Source organism: Carassius carassius, chromosome 14 (assembly GCF_963082965.1).
Source record: "Carassius carassius chromosome 14, fCarCar2.1, whole genome shotgun sequence".
Lineage (NCBI taxonomy): Eukaryota > Metazoa > Chordata > Actinopteri > Cypriniformes > Cyprinidae > Carassius > Carassius carassius.
Window position 1 is genome coordinate 30,617,925 of NC_081768.1, and position 22,100 is coordinate 30,640,024.

The 22,100-nt window shown below is 36.5% G+C and overlaps 1 protein-coding gene across 1 annotated transcript; it reads left to right on the forward strand.

Moving 5' to 3' along the window:
* Nucleotides 1-1,447: 1,447 nt before the first annotated feature.
* On the forward strand, nucleotides 1,448-17,448 carry LOC132156640 (prokineticin receptor 2-like). The gene is made up of 2 exons (XM_059565578.1): nucleotides 1,448-2,017; nucleotides 16,636-17,448. The coding sequence occupies exons 1-2, from the start codon at nucleotides 1,548-1,550 to the stop codon at nucleotides 17,336-17,338; spliced, it is 1,173 nt and encodes a 390-aa protein (XP_059421561.1). The 5' UTR covers nucleotides 1,448-1,547; the 3' UTR covers nucleotides 17,339-17,448.
* The last annotated feature ends 4,652 nt before the right edge of the window (nucleotides 17,449-22,100 follow it).

A 22,100-nucleotide genomic window follows, 5' to 3' on the forward strand; every position in this document is an offset into this window, starting at 1 on the left:
GCTGATGTGTGTGAAGGACTGGCGAGATGCACGCTTCTTCACGTGATTTACACAGATGAGACTGATGAAGCATCTCACACCAGTGACACTGACACGCTGCTCTCAACTACTGCAAGTCGGTAAGTCCTTCACAACCCGGCACGAGGAAACTTCACATGGTCATGTACTGATACTCAATGTGCGGTGACAGCGCGAATCTTGCGGGATAAAGTGTAAAATGTTTAGTTTTAATAACTGTTACATCTCAAACGCTTTAATGTCTGTAGTGCTATTCCACTAAATGAACAGTTTGCAGCATTAACTCCTCTAATGTAATTAAGTGAACGGCCATCAGACAGAAGTAGCCTATTGATTTTTAACTGAAAGAAAACAACAATTGAACCGTTACAGTACGTTATTATGGGCTACCTCTTCTGAATTTACCATTAAAGCAAAGGTGCATCATTATAAAATAATGATTGACATCCAGCTTCATATAATGTGTTACAACGCATCACTATTTATGATATTAAATATAACTGTGATATTAAATTATAACTGTGATTACAAACTTAAAGCATCACATAATGCATCATGAGGCAGTATGAATATCCTCTTAATTTACTTCTTATGCATATTTCGTATAGGTAAAAGCAAAATGTTGATAGGATATAACATGTTGTGGTGGTGCCAGGACAGCAAAATGTTTAATAATTTAATTAAATTATTTTCTGGTTTGAAATAAGCATCATAGCCTACTCTTTTATTTTATTCTATTGTAGTACGACCTTTAATTGTTTGAAGAGAGATCATTTTTCAAAATAGCACATTTTACAGTCCAAATGAATTTGCTTTGCAAAGATGCTTAATTTTATTACTGCTTTGTTGCCTTATTTTATTTTATTTATTTATATAGTTATTTATTTTTTTACCTTTTCTAGAATATTTGTTTAACTGTTCACTGCAAAATGAATAATCTATGATTAATCACTCGCCTTCATGTCATTCTAAAACTCTGTATGACTTTCTTTCTTCGAACACAAAAGATGAAACCGTGAATAATACATGATTGATCTTTTCCATGCATTTATAATGAAAGGGAAATTATACATTCAAAAAATTAAAAGCGCCACTGAAGTTTAATAAAAGCTATATCAGTCTTCTGAAGCCATGATAGCTTAATGTGAAAAAAAATCATAGTTATTAACTAATAATTTACTTAAGTGCTACAGTGAGTCAGTGAGTTGATTAGTTCATTAAAATGCTTCTGTGAAGAGATTTACTCTTGAATAAGACTCATTTTCAGTGACACAGGTTTGATATTTGAGTGAACTGCTCTTTAAACAGAATGTTTCATGAATTATTTGAAAACAATTATCATGCAATAATGTCAGTGTTTGTGTTTTGTGTTTCACGTGTGGCTCGTCACCTGCTGGAAATGACATCTGAAACCATTTCAAAAGACAAGAACATTCCTGTATCATGACTACTGACTGCTAGAAAAAGATTTGGTGACTTACGACAGCAGAAACCCATCAGAGCTCTCCGGCTCCTCTCCATCCTCTGCCATGGAGGACGCAAACATCACTCACTTGGCGGCCGTGTTCGTGAACCCTCATGGCCAGGTGCCTGTTCTGGACGCTCATGACACCTACACAGACTTCTACGACATGGACTATGGCGTTCCTTCAGAGGAGATGCCGGACACCACGCAGGGCCTGGCCTACTTCGTGGCCACCATAGTCATCGGAGCCGTGCTCGTCTGCATCATGCTGGTGTGCGGCTTTGGCAACTTCCTCTTCATAGCCACTCTGGCCAGATACAAGAAACTCAGGAACCTCACCAACCTGCTGATCGCCAACCTAGCCATCTCCGACTTCATAGTGGCCGTGGTCTGCTGCCCTTTCTTGTTGGATTATTACGTGGTCAAGCAGCTATCCTGGGATCATGGGAAAGTGCTGTGTGCTTCCGTCAACTACCTCAGGACTGTGTCTCTCCATGTGTCCACCAATGCCTTACTGGCCATCGCTGTTGACAGGTTGGTGTGATTTAGATGTCATTCTTCAGTCCCGCTAGGCTAGACAGTGGGAAGGAAAAGGGAAGCCCGGGGCTGGGTCATATCATTGGCTTTCCGATTTATGCATTATGCAGGGTGCTTCCTGAACAAAGCACTTCACATACTGCTCAAACAGATGATTGAGAGAAAAGATTTTCAGCTTTCCAGTAATACGGTGGGATTTAATCATCTGCTGTGCATCATGCTTGACTGCCAACAAATGAAAACAAGTGAAAAATACAGAGCTGTACTTGAGAACAAATATAAAGGCAAAAAAGCTTCAACCTTAAAGAAGTAAATTAAAGCAATAAGCCTTGAGAGGCTGTTATTTATTATTTACAGTATAGTAAAATTCATAATAAACAATACAAAATAAATCATTAGCCTAACTGTAAGCTGTTTGCAGTTGTCAAACAATGGGACAGCCCCAAAATATAATTTCTCTCATGGTTTGCACACTCTTTATTTTTCCCTAAATCCATCCTTTTTTTCTTCTTCTTGTGATTATGGCTCAAAAAGGAAGATTTTTCATAATACAATACTTCATAAGAACATTTTTTCAAAAATAGCACAGAAAGATTTGTGTCTATATGAGATATAAAATAGTTTTGTGTCATGGGGAAACCAAAGTTGATGCTTTCATTCGCTATATATTTTCCCTTCTGCCGAACTTTGAAATCTCATTCACACCTGCATTCATTAAAATGCACTATATAAGGCATGAAGTATTATTAAAAAAATAAAAAAATAAATAAAAATAATAATAATAATAACAGCATACAGGTTTGGAACATCATGGAAGTGAGTAAATAATGATGAAATTGTAGTTTTTAGATGAACTTTGCAGAACAGTTTCTTTGAAGCCTGTATTTCTAATGCATTATGTGGGCAAATCTGCACAGCATCTTACAAACTGAAACAACTCTTCTTGAAAGCACCTCTTATAATGTGGTCATAATATTTATTAGTGGTCCTTGCTTTGATTAATGTAACATGATTATGATCTTCTTTAAAACAGCTATTTTATATTACTAATGGGCTAGGACACATTTGTTATCAACATTTCGATTTTTAATATCCACCACACACCATATTTCATTGTTTTTGATGTGAAATGGTTACCAGTGAGCTCACAGTGAAATTTACATTACTTTCAGTTCACAGGTACGAAAAAACTCTCCTAACCACTCATAAGATGTAGTTAGAAACTGTACAGACCTTAATGTCAAGATATGAGACTTATAATACTTTTATCAATGGGATAAATGGTTGAAAATCAACTTACTCTTAAATGTGATAACCAGACATAAGTAATTTGATCCGTCATACTATAACTCTTGTTATGATTATTCATGAAAGGTGTTTGCATCTATTATAACGTCTTAAGAATGCATGTATAAAACATTATACATTTTGGAATATTTCTGCTTTAAATATTTCTTTAATAATGTGAGTGAATCCTTCAGGCACTCAAGAAACGGTTTAAATTGCTGTTTCTGTGTGGGCTTTCTTTATCCTTTCCATATGAAGGTATAAAATATGGCCAGAGGAAACAACAATTATGTGCTCTTTACATAAGCCTGCTCAAATAGCTTGAAATGGAATAAAATATGTGGAGATATTGACAATATTAATGATCTATTTTTATCCTGTACCCCAGGGCTTTAATTTTGCTAAAATAAGTACATTGCATATCCTGTACTATTTCTTCAGCAGTTAGACATCAGAAGAAGTTTTACTTTTTTTAAGCTTTTGAAGTTTCCCCTGGCAAATAAGCCATTTTACACAGTTCCATTTTGACAGGATCTAGTTTGTTTGAACATTATTCACAGTCTATTTTTAATTCTGATAATGGCCTTGTGAGGACCATTTATAATTAAATCTGCCTCGCCATTTGACTTGACTCTAACTGACAGTCCTTAATCAAGCAAAATTCAATCATAGATGACTTACATGTGAAGCTTCTGATCTGCTAATAGAAATCGTTAAATACGACCAATGGAACACACTGAACTAGATTTGCATTTCCTGAGGGAAACGTCAGTGCTGGCAATGCAGCAGAAGAAATTTGCTAAAGTATTAGGGAACTTTAGCTTTCACACAAGACTCAAAAACACTGTCACTGTGCAGTGCAAAGGTGACAATAATGTTCAAATATATACCTGAAGTTGGCATATTTTAATGGCATCATGGCATATTTTTTTCCTGTAATGTATATCCAGTCCAGCTTTAAGTACTTCATCCTCAAGTATCTGTCATTATTACAGTGTACAGGCTCAACTTTAACCCTTGTGGATTGTTCAAATTCACTACCCTTTCGAGTTGTTCAATTAAACTGCTGTAAAAATGTATCAAAATATAATTTTTTTGCATAAATCTGTTAATCAACCTCAGTCCTGATCAAAACTACCAAATGTTTTAAAAAAAATCCAAGATTTTAACTCTTTAATTGCCAAGTTCATAAATGATGTCACTGATTTGGGGGGAAAAAAACACACAAAATAACTTATTTTCAATATAAAAGTAATTGTGGATGGATTTTTTTTTTTACTTTTTATAACAGTCTTGGGCATGTCAAAGATTAGTAGCAACATTGCGTTGTTCTCATTTTTTTTCTCCCTAATTTGTTGTTGGTGGCTGTTTTTGCCCCATTGACTTCCATTATAACGACATTTTTTGATTGCAAAGCCATGACACCATGTAATCATGCATTCTTGATTGTTTGTGGTTTTCCCTTTTGGGAAGAGGTAATGGGACCATTTAAGGAGCATTGCGCAGGTTCTGAAATTTCTAACCGTTACTGACACCTGTGGCTGTTAGAGGAACTGCAGCCAGTCTCATGCTCGTTCTCAGTGCGCACGCTCATTTTTTTTTTACTTACGAGGAGTGTCCGTGGGTGTCTGAATTGTGCTGGAGGCTGGTCGCTTCTTTCCATCCACAGAGTCCATTTGAAAACACTATTGCTGCTGCTTACTATAATGGCTGGCGTGCCGTACGGTTGTAAGCCCAAGTAGACAAGAACACGCATGACGTCACATTTTGTGAATTTTCGCGCCAATTCGGGCCGACTCCTCCACACACAATTTAGCCTACAGGCTGATAGAGGCAACCGTGGTGGACAGTCGAGGTGTCATTCTTTTTTTTACATCATGGTTGGCTCATACATGTACAAATGAAAACTCTATCTTAAAGATTTTTTTAAAGTGAAAACCTCCACATAGCTCCTTTAACCCTTTAGATAGGCCTGTGCAAAAAAGGCTTAGTTTCTGGCTTGTATATGGAGTTATATGGAGTATAACAGCAAATTATAGTGTTTGTGTGTGTGTGAGATTCTTGATTGCTGGTGGTTTTCCCTGTTGGGAAGAGGTAACATTTGTTATTTTTACAGTTGATCACTAGGTGGGATCATTAACCATTTAGATAGGCCTGTGCAAAAAAAGCTTAGTTTCTGACTTGTATATGAAGCTATATGGAGTATAACAGCATATTATATTGAGTGTGTATGTGTGTGTGAGAGAGAAAGAGAGAGAGAGTGTGTGTGAGAGAGACCTTTGCGCACTTACCTTAATGTATTTCAGAAAATCACAATGTACACCTCAGCTCTTAGAACTACATGGAGTAAACAAAAGTGTATTTATGCACCTGCTGCCTTTTAATGGTGGTGAAAGTATTCGGTTGTTAAGTGATGAAGTAAGAAGCGCTATTTCCGGGTCCAGGCCTCAACTCGCTTCACTTGAGAATATGACCTCAGCAGCCGTTTATGAGCACTGTTTATTCATATTGATAATTTAAGTTGAACGCTTTCAAACTTACGATATACACTACAGTCTCCGTGCTCACAGCATCCCAAACACAAATAATTTTTATATATTTTTTTATATATTTATATTTTCATTGTCTGGCTATCTGGTACTTCGGTATGGAGTTAAAGGTTAATATTATAACTTTTTCGCTAGTATTCTATCACATTGTGAGTTTATATTAGCACCTTTTGTTGTTTTCTCGTGGTAACTGATAGAGCGTTTGGACACGGAAGCGCTGCTACGTGACGTCAGACTTAACAAGCGAATAGACTAAACAAAAGCAAAGTACGTGGATTTAAACACTTGCATGCCATCGTGCTGGATATTTAATGGTGAGAAGAGCAGCAAGCAACACGAGAAAGGGCTTGACTTGTACCAAAGTTTTAGAAATGATTATGTAGCGTGACCCCTCCAGCGAGCTCCATCTTATTTGAAGTTGGTATTGCATTTTGGTTCATAATACATTGTTCATAAATTTGATGCGAAGTAGATTTTTTTTTACAGGATTTTAAGGTTTTAAACTGGCTTTACCATCAAGAAAAGAGGAGCATTTCACATATAGGCCATCTGTACTTTTCACCATCAAAAGGAAGCAGGTGCATAAACACACTTCTTTTTTTATTGTTTACTCCATGTAGTTCTGATAGCATGAGGTGCATATTTGGATTTTTTCAGATACTGTACATCAAGGTAAGTGAATAAAGGTCTCTCTCACACCCTCTCTTTCTCTCTCTCTCTCTCTCTCTCTCTCTCTATCACACACACACACACACACACACTATAATTTGCTATTATACTCCATTTAACTCCATACAAGCCAGAAACTAAGCCTTTTTTGCCACAGGCCTATCTAAAGGGTTAATGGTCCCACCTAGTGATCAACTGTAAAAAATAACAAATGTTACCTCTTCCCAACATGGAAAACCACCAACAATCAAGAATCTCTCACACACACACACACTATAATTTGCTATTATACTCCATATAACTCCATATACAAGCCAGAAACTAAGCCTTTTTTTGCACAGGCCTATCTAAAGGGTTAATGGTCCCACCAAGCGATCAACTGTAAAAATCAAATTTTTTACCTCTTCCCAAAAGTGAAAACCACAAACAATCAAGAATGCATGATTATATGGTGTCATGGCTTTGCAATCAAAAAATGTCGTTATAATGGAAGTAAATTGCTCACGTCTCGTTCTGCACATATGCAAAAGTTTACATATTCACAATGTATCTGAATGTTAAACTATAATATATATATATATATATATATATATATATATATATTTTTTTTTTTTTTTTTTTTATGTAAACTAGACGGAAAAGATCATCCTCTTCATATGAGCAAAAAACATCCTTGGCATAACAGCAGAGTGGACTGGTATACTACGTGTTTACCAGTGTAACCTTGTATATGTTTGGTTGACTATACTTTATTTTAATAATGAACAGACTGCGATGTAAGTTTGAAATTAGAATGCACTTTAGATGTTCTGTGTGTCGTTTATACCAAACACAAATGTTGCTAGTGTGTTTGCAGCAGGGCCGGCTTTGCCGACAGGCGACACAGGCGGCCGCCTGGGGCGCCATCTGCTGGACGGGGTACAAAATTGCAGAATTAAAAAAAAAAATTAATTAAATGTATGTATCATATTATCAGTGGCGTAGCCAGGGGAGGGGCCATGGGGGCACTGGCCCCTCCTGAAAACTGATTGGCCCCCCAGTGTGCCCCCACCCTTCTACTTGTCTGTCACTCACAAATTCAAATCCTAATCTTTCAGTTTAGTAAATAACTCTTAACTCGAGTTAATTAACTCTAGTAAATAACTTCTCAACGAGGACCAAGAATAGCGAGCTGCTGTTTTCCAACAAAAAAAAGCACACGGTAAGTTGATCTATTTTATATAGCTTATGTTTTTCGATTAGCGAGTTGTTGTAGTGCAAGAAGTGTTTGGTACTAACGTTAACGTCTTTCGGTGTTAGACAGACCAGGTTCGATGACGATGTTATTTCCTAGAGCAGACCAAGATGCGATGTTACGATTTACTTATTTTTCGGCCGAACGCACCGATATAGGCAACAACGCAATTTAAAGCAATGGTTTAAAAAAGTATAATTGCAATTCTAATAAAGTCATTATTGAATCATGCAGTCGATTAGCGACTTTTTTCACTTAAGTGAGGTGACGAAACAAATCGTATGATGTTTATCTAACGCTCCACTCTTGAGGCATTTTTTACAGTCTATGGGTGAGACACATGCAAAAACATCGTTTTTTTTACTGATCAATTTTGAGATTTGGGGCTGTTTGTCTTCAATAACATGTCTTCTTTCAGACTTGTGGTGAAAGTCCAAAAAACACATATAGGTCTTTATTTTACTACACCTTTAGTCTATTTGCGTCTGTAGATTTCTCATAAATTCAGTTGGCGTTCTAAATCACCAAGGTGCTCCGCGATTGCTGTCTGCACCCTGGAAAAAATCGCAGAATTGTACTTTTTTGAAATGAACCAGATACATAAACCCATTATAAGCCACATTTTACATAGAAAATGAACTACATCCGCTGTATTTAGTCTGCAGGACAGTGGTTTTGTTGTTGTTTATTTGTTTGGTCAGTATTAACAGTTGTTTGGCTAAAATAAATTGTATGTAATTTCTATAACTTGATGTTTACTTGCTATACAATATATTGTAGTTTTTTTGAATTTTGTGTCAATTAAAGTAAATAAAATGAGTCTCAAATTTGGCGTGTACTGTGTTTTCACAGAAGTTATTGACAAAACATAATTTGATGACACCCAGAAACATTCTCAAATAAAAAAATCATACATAAATATTTAATGCATGATTAAATAGCAAAATCAATAACTAATACTAAAATAACACTGGACTAATTAAGCTATTCTAAACTGTTTCTATAGGATCCACATATTTTACATGTTAAACTAAAGCTACCTTTTTGAACAAGTAGCTATCTAACAAAGTAAGGATATATGATATTTTTAAATCAATATGCTCAAGATTAATTAGCCTTGACATAAGTAGATTTTGTTTATTCATCAATGCAAATTTACTGCAACTGCTGCTATGCAAATTGAATGGGATGTGGATAATAAACAAAAACAATTTAATATATTAAATTTATATTAGTTATATTAATTCATTGTGTATTTATTTATATGAATTATTTATGTTATTCTGTAATTATATAAATAAGGCTATTATATATATATATATATATATATATATATTATATAAGGCTATTATAAATAAATTCTATTATTATTACTATTTGTGAGTTGTACACTATTCATACATTGGATTCTTTTATTTATCACAGTTTTTCTTTCACTTTTGTAAAGTGAAAAGTTAATACAAATTGTATTTGATTGTTTTGATTTAAAGCAGTGAATAACTGCTATTAAAATATAATAGGGTATCACTGTTTATTACTGATTTTAAAGGTTACTGAACTCTTGAAATGATTTGGATATACAGTTCAAACAACACAAGATTGGCCCCTCTGTATTAATCGTGGCCCCTCTTGTGCCCCCCAGTTGAAAAAATCCTAGAATCGCCCCTGCGTATTATGAAAGCTGCGCACACACTTTACACTTTTACTGTGCACTGTCCACACACTGCTTGTATTTGTCCATTTCTTTTACTAGATTTACAATCCTAAAAAAAGACTGAGTCACTCTGACAGGCAAAATAACCTAGAACTAGGCACCAAATAACCTAGAACCGGCCCTGGTTTGCAGTGTGTTTATTGATTTGTTTGGTTAACTTTGGATACATTTCTTTTTTTTAATATCGTGCAGTGCACAAAATTAAAATTCGAGAGATGGTTCAAGTCAGTGCTCAATAAATGAATATAAGTTTAGAAATGTTGTGCATCCACGTATTATTATTGTGACATTTTAGCATGCAAATGAAGGGGAAAACTTCAAGATATCTGCCATAAAAATTGCTAGCACATATCGGCCATCGGCTGACCCTGACCTCTAAACATAGGCATTGGCTATAGAAAAACCCATATTGGTTGATCTCTAATATGTATAATATTATACAATATACAATCCGGAAAAGTTGGGACGTGTTTTAAATTTTAATAAAATGAAAACTAAAAGACTTTCAAATCACATGAGCCAATATTTTATTCACAATAGAACATAGATAACATAGCAAATGTTTAAACTGAGAAAGTTTACAATTTTATGCACAAAATGAGCTCATTTCAATTTAGATTTCTGCTACAGGTCTCAAAATAGTTGGGACGGGGCATGTTTACCATGGTGTAGCATCTCCTTTTCTTTTCAAAACAGTTTGAAGACGTCTGGGCATTGAGGCTATGAGTTGCTGGAGTTTTGCTGTTGGAATTTGGTCCCATTCTTGCCTTATATAGATTTCCAGCTGCTGAAGAGTTCGTGGTCGTCTTTGACGTATTTTTCGTTTAATGATGCGCCAAATGTTCTCTATAGGTGAAAGATCTGGACTGCAGGCAGGCCAGGTTAGCACCCGGACTCTTCTACGACGAAGCCATGCTGTTGTTATAGCTGCAGTATGTGGTTTTGCATTGTCCTGCTGAAATAAACAAGGCCTTACCTGAAATAGATGTTGTTTGGAGGGAAGCATATGTTGCTCTAAAACCTTTATATACCTTTCAGCATTCACAGAGCCTTCCAAAACATGCAAGCTGCCCATACCGTATGCACTTATGCACCCCCATACCATCAGAGATGCTGGCTTTTGAACTGAACGCTGATAATATGCTGGAAGGTCTCCCTCCTCTTTAGCCCGGAGGACACGGCGTCCGTGATTTCCAACAAGAATGTCAAATTTGGACTCGTCTGACCATAAAACACTATTCCACTTTGAAATAGTCCATTTTAAATGAGCCTTGGCCCACAGGACACGACGGCGCTTCTGGACCATGTTCACATATGGCTTCCTTTTTGCATGATAGAGCTTTAGTTGGCATCTGCTGATGGCACGGCGGATTGTGTTTACTGACAGTGGTTTCTGAAAGTATTCCTGGGCCCATTTAGTAATGTCATTGACACAATCATGCCGATGAGTGATGCAGTGTCGTCTGAGAGCCCGAAGACCACGGGCATCCAATAAAGGTCTCCGGCCTTGTCCCTTACGCACAGAGATTTCTCCAGTTTCTCTGAATCTTTTGATGATGTTATGCACTGTAGATGATGAGATTTGCAAAGCCTTTGCAATTTGACGTTGAGGAACATTGTTTTTAAAGTTGTACTTTATACAAAAATATATATTAAAGTATTTATCTGTGTAGAGACATTATTTCCGGGTCATTGGTTTTCGTACAGGTCAGTAAGTCATTGACATATTTTCTCCTCCTTTCACGTTACACTGCCTGGAAGGAACAGGGAGCCAAGGATAAGTGAAAATAAGACTTTATCACTTGGACCACTGAGGAAGACACACATATGTGGTTTGTAGACCCAACAAAAAAGAACAGAAAGGACAAGGCTTTTAAAGACAGGCAAATGAGGGACTAAGCAGACGCACCTGGGAACTAATCAATCAAGGGAGACAGAAACTGGGTCACACAGATCATGGGGAAAAAACTACATAAAGAGTCCAGAGGTGTGACACCTCCCAGTCTTTGAAGCATATTTCTTACATTACTTCTTTTATTTATCTTTATTTATTTTTTATTTTTTGGTTCAGTCGTTCAATTTAGATTTCAAATTTTTCTGCCCTTTTTAATTATTTCATTTATAAATGCATTTAAAAAATAAAATAAAATGTACAACAAAGTACAATCAAAATGTTCCATTATAATCACATTGCACTTAAAATAAAGTTAAACGTGCAATCTGCCGATTGTCCTGCAGGTGACCGCATAAATTCATCTTCTTACAATGCACTTCGGTCTTTATGATTACTCCAGAGCACTCATAGATCTACAGTGATTTTCAAGTGCTACTTAAGTTACAGTTCTTTCGGGAAACAGGCCGTAATATTAAGAGAAAGTAATACGATCATTTTTACAAACTTCTTAAGCTTACAAACTTTTGGGAAATGCAGCCCATGTTAGTTGATCTATATGTGCGCTGGAAACTGTCGTTTGGATCTGTTGAATTTACATCAACTAAGTTCACCTATTTCTCCCAAAATATGAAAATAAGTGGCCAGTGAACAGGGAGAAAACAGAGTAAACTTTGATTACCTACACAATGTGTATTTGATAGGAATAAAACATGTCTTCAAATTTTAAGGTTTATTATTGACGCTTTCCATAGAAATCAGTGTGTACAAGCTATAAATTATTATTTTTTTTGCTAATACTTAATTGAATGTTTTTTTAAATGTTTGGAATCTTAAAATAAATTAAATAAATTGGTTGAAAACACTAAACAGCTTTGATATATAAAAAGCACAGAGCACTTCTGGGGCCTGGGGAGGGATGGGGCCTGACTGACTAGTTAATTAGCATAGCCTAGGTTGGGTATCTTCTTTTTTAGGGAAGTTCACATTTGATTAAATTAGTAAATAGCCTTGACATCATAATATATTGTAATATTTTACTTAGCTAGTTTTTGATTTAAGTTTGATTTAAGTTCTCCTGTGTTAAAAATAACTTTCCTGTGTATATATTTTTGTAATACAAATAAGTTTTTGTTTCATAAACATGGTGCTAATACAGCATAACAATTTTTACCTTAGCCTACTTTCGGAAACTTGCTACAGTATATTCCAATATCATTATGCCTCAGTTAGCTAGTTATAGATTAAGAGTGGTTGTTTTAGATGTGGGTTCAATAATTTATGTTTTTAAAATTACATTCTGTTCTGTAAATGCATTGTCAGCTGGTTTATTTAGCTACTTTTTAGTACACCACATTAGTACGCCACTTAGACTTTGAATCCTAAAGTGCAAAGTAACACATAACCACTGTTTTGGGTTTGCTACTGTTACAATTTAAAAATGTATAAGGATAAAAACATATCAGGGAGACACTGGTATGATGTAAGCAGCACAGCTGCAGCAAATAAAATCGATTATGGGTGTGCAAATAATCAAGCACTGACCATAATCAGTAGTATTGGCGGTACTGAGGGGCCCCCATGTAAAACTCTGCTTAGGGCCCCATAAAGGCTTGCGTCAGCCCTGCTCATACTGATGAGATCAGTGTGCCGTTGGCTCAAGAACAGCTACAATCAGATCAGTCTTGATTGCAATTAAATCATTCAGTGTGAAATGAGGACTGGTCAAAACGTTTTTTTGGGAAAGAATCAGCTCTTGAATCAGACATCACTCTTGTGTCTTTAGAGGGGGTGGTGAATTTTTAGGTTCAAACTATGTACCTAAATAACTGGGAACAGCATGCCAAATTCTGTTATGACACTTGGTGCAGGCTGATGGGTACCTACCTGATCTGTATTCAGAATTAATGTGCTAAAATGCTGGTAAAGCAAAATGTTTATGAACATTATAAACACCATATATATACACACAAACACACACACACACACACACACACACATAGGCTATCTATAAACAGTTATAGTTTCTTTCTCTCAACAACAAATCCTCTAAAGTTAAGGCTATGAGTTTAGGCTTTAAAAACATCAATCCAAAAAAAAAACTGATGCCTACCTCGATTTGTACGAATCCAAAGTTTCCATATTCGTGACATATCTGGATACTAAAATATTGTTTATTATGTAATAGTCTTTGTACTTCATTCGCATCAATGTGTAGTAGACTTGGTAAGGTTACAGTTAGAATAAGTTTACATTTAGTCATTTTATTTTATCAAATATTTTAGAATTTTATCCAAAGTGACCCACAAATGAGGACAATGGAATCAAAAACAACAAAAGTGCAATGATATATAAGTGCTATAACAAGTCTCAGTTAGCTTAAATGCAGTACATGTAGCAAGTGCTTTTAAATAATATAATAAATAAAAAGAAAACAGATATAATCGAAAAAGAATAGAGCAAGCTAGTTTAGTTTTTTTATAATTGTATAATAAAGAATTAAGAATAGAATAAGAATAGTTAGTGCTAAAGTTAGAGGGTCAAATAAAGATGGAAGAGATGGGTTTTACTCTTGAAGATGGCTAAGGACTCAGCTGCTCGGATTGAGTTGTGCAGGTCATTCCACCAGGAGGGAACATTTAATTTAAAAGTCCATAAAAGTGACTTTGTGCTTCTTTGGGATGGCACAATCAAGCGACGTTCACTTGCAGAACGCAAGCTTCTAGAGGCACATAAGAAGTAACAAATTTAATTAAATAGGTGCAGAGCCAGTGGTAGTTTTGTAGGCAAACATCAATGCCTTGAATTTTATGTGAGCAGCTATTGGTAGCCAGTGCAAATTGATAAACAGGTATGAGGTATGAGGTGTATTCTTTTTGGCTCATTAAAAATTTATCTTGCTGCCACGTTCTGGATTAATTGTAAATGTTTGATAGAACTGGTTGGAAGACCTGCCAAGAGAGCATTGCAATAGTCCAGCCTGGACAGAACAAGAGCGTGAACAAGGGGTTGTGCAGCATGTTCCGAAAGAAAGGGATTGATCTTCTTGATGTTGAATAAAGCAAATCTGCAGGAACGGACAGTTTTAGCAATGTGGTCTGAGAAAGTCAACTGATCATCAATCATAACTCCAAGGTTTCTGGCTGTTTTTAAAGGAGTTATGGTTGATGTGACTAACTTGATAGTGAAATTGTGATGAAACAATGGATTTGCTGGAAACACAAGCAGTTCTGTCTTGGCAAGGTTGAGTTGAAGGTGATGGTCCTTCATCCAGCAAGAAATGTCTGTTAGACAAGCTGAGATGCGAGTAGCTACCATCGGATCATCAGGATGGAATGAGAAGTAGAGTTGAGTGTCATCAGCATAGCAGTGGTATGAAAAGCCATGTTTCTGAATAACAGAACCTAATGATGCCATGTAGACAGAGAAGAGAAGTGGTCCAAAAACTGAGCCCTGAGGCAACCCCATTAGTTAGACATTGTGACTTGGACACCTCACCTCTCCAAGATACTTTTAAGGACCCATCTGATAAGTAAGACTCAAACCATCAGATTGGGGTTCCTGAGATGCCCTTTGCCAGTAGGGTTGATAGGAGGATCTGGTGGTTAACCGTGTCAGAAGCAGCGGACAGATCAAGCAGGATAAGTACTGATGATTTGGATTCCACTCTTGCCAGTCTTAGAGCTTCAACAACTGAGAGGAAGGCAGTCTCAGTTGAATGTCCACTTCTTAAGTCAGATTGGTTGCTGTCAAGGAGGTTGTTCTGTGTGAGAAATGGAGAGAGTTGGTTAAACACAGCTCGCAATGAAAGGAAGAAGGGGAAATTATATGTAGTTCTCTAAAAGAGATGGGTTGAGGGTGCGTTTCTTAAGTAGTGGAGTTATATGAGCCTGTGCAAATGATGAGGGAAAAACACCAGTTTGGAGGGATGTGTTAATGATGTGATTGAGTTAACATAAGTTGACATGTACTTGCAAAGTTACTTATAGTCAGTAGAATGTCTGTTTGGAGACCATGACAACAGTCTACTAAACATGTAAACATGTAGGTGCAACATTACTTAATGATGTTCTATTAACAAGGTTCGGAAGGAGTGTGTCAGATACTTAGCCTAATCAACACTGGTGGACCATAATCAAGTAATCAATACCATAGTATAAATACCGCTGACTTACCTCTATCCATTGACGGTTTATCAGCATTCCGTTTGCACCTTTTGCCATTACGTGTCAGACTCAGCTTCTTCCATTAAACGACGAGATCTATACTGGGGATTTTTTGTTTCTCCGGCCAATATGCCAGCCCAAGGGTCGCTCCTTCTCTGACAGACACCACCGGGATTAGTTGCAGCCACAGCTGTTCTGCTCGGCCAGCCACGCGAACGCTGTGAGCTCCCGTTGAGCATCGGCTCGAGCCCTACCAATTGGGTGCCCCTAACCACATAGTCCAGTATACCTGCAGCCAGTAGGGTCTACCCTTCCAATGCTTAAGTCGCTCCCACTGGAGCACATAGGCTCTTCCAGCCTGCAAAACGGTCAATTCATGAGCTTGGAGCCCTTACCCGGACAGTGAGTCAAATACGCATACCATACCTCAGCTAATTATATGTAAGCGTGAACTCATGAATAGTCAACAGAATGTTCAAAATGAAATGTTACCCGTTTTTCTTTCCGTGAACTTTGGATCGCATAACTATGAACTTAAACTCAGCACCTGATCTGTTGAATCCATCTTACACTATACTCGGATAAACTCTAATGCACTGTCATTGCAACTTCTTTGTGATGAGTTCACAGCTGAGTGGGCATTTCACTGGATGCGTTAGTGTCACATTTGAATGCTGTACTACTTGAATTCCTGATTGGTTGTTTGCACATTTCAAATATAAAATTGAATGATAAAATAACGTTATTGATGGCCATTTCATAATTTTGATTCTGTTCGGAACTATACAATTTTATTTAGTTTCTGTTTCTGATTCTGTTCCTATCAAAAATGTAGTTCCTTGAATCAGTTCAGAACCCTGGTAAAAAGTCAAACATACTCCATTACTCTCCACCACCGCTATTAGGTATATAACACTGACACCTGTAATTATCTAAACTTGCATATCATGAAAGTGACAGTGACTGAATGAGAATGTGCATGGTGCAGCACTAAACCAGTGCAGACTGTTAAATAGGACTGTTTATAATGCAGGTGTTTATGTAATTTGTATTGTAGAGAATAGAACATGAAAGGAAACCCACTAATCATCTTTGTTGTGTTTAGGTACATGGCCATTGTTCATCCCTTGAGGCCCAGAATGAAGCCCCAGACTGCATACTGCCTCATAACGGGGATGTGGATCGTCCCAGTGCTCATTTCCATTCCTTCCGCTTATTTCGCTTCCATGACCAAAGTCCCCCATGGAGCCAACCACAGCAAGACCTTCTGCGCCCAGATCTGGACGGTGGACCAGCAGCTGTACTACCGTTCTTACTTTTTGTTCATCTTCGCCGTGGAGTTCGTGGGGCCTGTGTTCATCATGTCCCTGTGCTACCTGCACATCTCCAGAGAGCTCTGGTTCAAGAGCGTGCCGGGTTTCCAAACAGAGCAGATCCGCAAACGCCTGCGCTGCCGCAGGAAGACAGTCATGGTGCTAATCGGCATTCTCACGGCGTACATCCTCTGCTGGGCTCCGTACTACGGCTTCACCATCCTGCGCGATTTCCACCCCACGCTCATCTCCCGTGATAGGAACTCTCTGGTGGCGTTCTACATCATCGAGTGCATCGCCATGAGCAACAGCATGATCAACACGTTCTGCTTCGTCAGTGTAAAGAACAACACTGTCAAATATTTAAAGAGGATTGTTCTCCTCCGCTGGAAATCCACCTACACCTCCAGGAAGAGCACAGACGAGACAGACATCAATCCCCACCTCACTGAATGTAGAAAGGGAGCCGAGCTGACCCATATTACAGATGATTAGAGAGTACTGATGATGCTGCTTCTGGGCATTGTTCTGCAGATTAATATCACCTGACTGATGTTATGTTTTAGCACAAATGATCATTTCAGTTGTTTTGCATGAGTGTATTAACTACTCATCCCTTAAAACTTTGAGAATGACAAAGCAATGGTACAATATAGAACTACTGTCTTACAGTCACTGATTATAAATAAGTTTCTTTGTAAAATATTAGGTACAATTATTTAAGCATGTGTTCAGAGACTCAACAACATTCATGTTGCTTTGTGAGAGTAGCTAGGTATGCTGACCTTTTAATTGCAAATCTATGTTGTTGAAGCCTTTTCTGATGGAGGTTTTATTCTGGATTATGGGTAGTGTAGTAATTTAAATTAAAGTGTATACACTTTCATATGGTATTGTTAAAAATCAGTTTCTCTGTGAAGAAAATTAGTGGAATTTTTATTTCAGAACACCTTTGATTTTTCTGCAGTTTTTAAATATATTTATGACCTCATTGAACAACCATGTATTAATTTAATGTTACATAATATAGATTATAAAAAAAAAAATTCCTTTTTATAAAAAAATGAGGTTCTTTATCAGCCAGTGTTTTATATGTGAAAGTTTCTTTTTCTTTGGTTCTAAAAAATATGGTTATTTGCTGTCTTTTGTATTGGTTAATAAAATATCTGCATTCTAGCCCACTAAAGTAAAACATGAGAATAAAGCCATGTGTCATGTACAGTCCTTGAATTTTAGAGTAATAATTCAAGAAGCGATATCGACCAGTTTAGAGGTAATGTGGAGATGTTCGATCTCACATTACCTGCGAGTTATATTTCTGTTTGCTCTTTAAAGCAGGGTCTATTTATCTAAGGTCCAAGGACAGTTCATACATAATTTACAGATTCTGTCGATACTCATACGCAATACTTGAAATTTTATATCATGATAAGATTTGTGGTCATGTACCAGTGTAATAATGGCTCTTGATGTCTAAATCTTAATCAAATCTATTTAATAATTACTTTGCAATGTAGTAGTAAATTATAATGCAACCTCCACAAAACAATTGTATATTTGGTCATTATTATTTATTTATTTTGTATATATAGTAGATTATCTATCAGCTGTTCTCTTGGGTATGTTATAGTCCAGTCAAGTAAAGCATTCAAATTTTTGCCACCATTTACCCACCATGGAGCTCCCATCTCAGCTCTATTCCTTTGAAACTTAAAATGAGGTATTAGCAAAATGTCAAACCTGATGCTGTTTTTAAGCAACCTTTTGCTTAATCATTTGAAATAATTTTGATTGTGAAAAACAGAAGCTGGTCTAAACCTGGCTGAACCTGTCATAGGATCATGCAAAGCAGCTATTTCTTTTTTTCTTTCTTCTTTCTTTTTTTTAAAGTCTGCAGACCAGCAGTCAGAGAACCCCTCTAAAACGTCTTCATTATCATAAAATGCTTGAACTAAATAGCCTTAAAATGTTTATGCCATTTCACTTCTGTGCAAAGATTCATTTGATCAATAGGATAAATGGTCATCTTTTACCTGCCTAATAACATGTAAACAGCAAGGAAATGACTCTGAATTTTGATTTAATTAGCCAGTTTGGACATGAGTAAATGCCTTTATTAAAGAGCCAGGATATACATTGCCTGGTAACCTTCAACTGCATATAGCTGATGCCTATTCACACCTAGAAAAATAACTATACAGTAACTGTAACTTACAACAATACCTTTATTAACATTGAAACTAGCATATAAAAATGTTCTACTCTATTCTATTCTATTCATTATTATTCATATATTTATGGAACATTGGTTACTTTTAGCATATTGCTGTTGGTTCCATTTTTTTAACAGCAGTAAACCATTCAAAGCCATTCAATATTGTGATTTTGCTACAGTTAAGAAGGTAGTTATTCCACTTATCATCATTCAGAACAGTAATCCCATAGTAAAAAAAAAAAAAAACACATTACAAAACCCTTGCTTGTCATGGCTTATTGCTTTATTAAATCACTTCTGCTCTAGACAAAAGTATGACTGCTTAACAGACATTATCATTATTTTTACCAATATATTTTAATCTAACAAGGAATAATCTTTTGGCAGTGAATGTATGTTTTTCAAATCTTGAAATCTTGAAGTCTGGCAGTGAATGTGCTGATCAATTTAGAGATGTTAATTTTGTGTTCTAAGTCTTATGGAATTTGCAGCTCGTTATGCTAGTCTTGTCTGAGATAACTACGTAAAACCCATGGATGATCATTTGTAACTGACGTAAGCATCTCTTACTGCTGTTGTTATTATTTTGTGCTTTTAGTCAATCTGCTAATTAACACAAATATATGGCTTATTCCAGTGTTTTGGGGGGATTCTTGCAAGCAGATCTAACTGTCGTGATTCAGTCATGCACTGACTCACACAGAAACACAATGACAGGGGTCACAGAAAACTGCAAATAACATGAATTATGTATGAGTCTTGTCTTAATTATCTTACCTGCTCTTCCTAGATCCACTGCCTGAGTAAGTTCCCACTAAAGAAAGTTCACTGCGCTCACAGGGTGATGAGAAGTGTGGGTGAATTTTATATGGAAGATGACAGTCAGGGTTTGGAACTAAAAGAAAATCCTAAAAAAAAATTAGCCAAAGTGTCTTGACAGACCTATAGTTTAAGTAAACATGATTGTTAAGCAAAACTTAATTGCTGAATTCCAGATGAAGAACTTCACTAAACATCATTCTGAGAAGAGATTCACTGAGTTACTGTTACCATGGAAATGGCAAAAGAGCTTAGCAGCGACCAGGTCACAAATTAAGTAATTGTTTCCATTCACTGTATGGCCCCATACTGTAGCTTCAAGGGCCATTTACACGTTTTCCATTTACAAAAAACTGTGTTTTTTGATTGTTTGTAAGTTTTTGAAAACGCCACAGTAATCATTTCCATGTGAACAACCAAAACATGAATCTTTGAAAACTGTGGTGTCATGCGTAGTAGGTGTTAGCTATGTAGACATATGTGTCATATGTGTCGATTTTAAAAAGAAAGCATGAACAAACATTCACAACAGTGGTGGAGTAAATGGTACCTGTGTTGCTACTCAAGAGTCTGCTAGCACTTCAGCAATTGGAACAGTAGAGAAGCATCATATACATTATATAATCGTCACTTCCCTACAGGTACTGTTTACAAACAAGGTGACAGTGACAACTACTGGCCTGTCATACCACCTTGTTTGTAAACAGTACCAGAATCTTTTCACTGGCTCCCGATAAGGTTTAGAGTGCCTTTCAAAATTATGAGCCTTAATTTTAAAGCATTACATGGACTGGCAACATATTACCTTACAGAATTGTTACATCCATACACTCCTAGTCGTTGATTACGTTATGGGTGATAAGGCTTTCTCTTGCTATGATCTTGTCCTTTGGAATTCTATGCCTCTTGAACTTATGGACACTCAGAATTATTATGTTTTTAAGGTTCAACTTAAGAATACTAGGGACGGGAGAGCTGTCGGTCAACAAACAGGAAAAAAAGTTATTGGCATTGCTTAATTGATAAAGTAAAAAAAAAAGAAAACTCTCTAAAAAGAAGTGTGTTACTGTACTATTTATTGAAAAAAGTACTCTGATATAATTATTTGTCAGTTGTTAATCAAGAGGCATTCCAGAAGGTGGAAGTCCAGTGGGTGTGTTATATAAATATATGTTAGCAGTCACTGATTATTTGATCTTATGACGTAATTTAAAAGAGCCATAGGGGGATGTTGCAGCCATGGTAGAGTTTTCCTTGGATGTTTTTGTTTGTTGTTTGATGTATTTTCATGATGGGTTAAAGAGTTTTGTGACATTTATTTATTTCACGTCCAAATTGATCATTTAGTCCGTAGTTTGTGCCTTTCTTTTTTTTTTTTTTCTTGCCATGCTTTTGATGAGATTGACGAGTAATGTTTCAGTTTAGCAATGATTAGTTGGGTGTTTTGTTCGAATGAGATCCAAGATGATGAACTCTGTGAAACTTGATTCAGTTTGCAGTATCTGTTGAAAGCTTGAGTTTAGTTTCCATGAAGTAGGCTATCTAATTGTTGATGTATGTTCGGGGACACTGGAGAAAATCAGGTTTCCAGCTTATTTATGATTAGCTTTTAGTTTTGGGTGAACTATTTCTTTGGAGGCATTCAGTAGTAGATACCTAGCTGTGCTAGTTCATTTTATTGTTCATTTTAAAGTGGACAGAGCTGAGGTTTTGTGCTGTTTTCTACAGGCCTTGTTGACTGTGAGTGTGCCTGGAATGCAAAAGCCTTTCAATTTAATGCAAATAGCACAGTGTTTGTGAAGAAACAACAAATCTGTAAATTGTGGCATTTTAGTGACACACTTAATGTGTTGTTCCACATTGTATAATGATGCAGCTTTCATAACGTAACACTGTGTCCTAATTGGTTTTTTGTTGCTGCTTCTACTGTTTGTGAACATTACAGTTTTATTACTACTATAAGTGCACAAGCAAAATCAGACCACCGCTGGACAATGATAAGGACAATGATGTGCAAACATGCTGCATTTACTAAGCCAACAGGCCTATAAAGAGAAACTGAGTTAATAAATAAAAATATTATCCCATGTAATGCACTTTCCCACTTGGTTATTGTCTAAGCAGCAAGAAAATGGCATGCAATAGCATTTTAATCTATCTATAAGTAACTTTGCATCTACATGCCAACTAGCAGTCATTAGAGTCATTAAGTGGTCCGCTGAA

Excerpts from the sequence above, each read along its gene's own strand:
- LOC132156640 (XM_059565578.1), top strand. The coding sequence starts at position 1,548 with ATGGAGGACGCAAACATCACTCACTTGGCGGCCGTGTTCGTGAACCCT. Across the intron at positions 2,018-16,635 it reads CTGGCCATCGCTGTTGACAG|GTACATGGCCATTGTTCATC; the intron begins GTTGGTGTGATT and ends TGTTGTGTTTAG.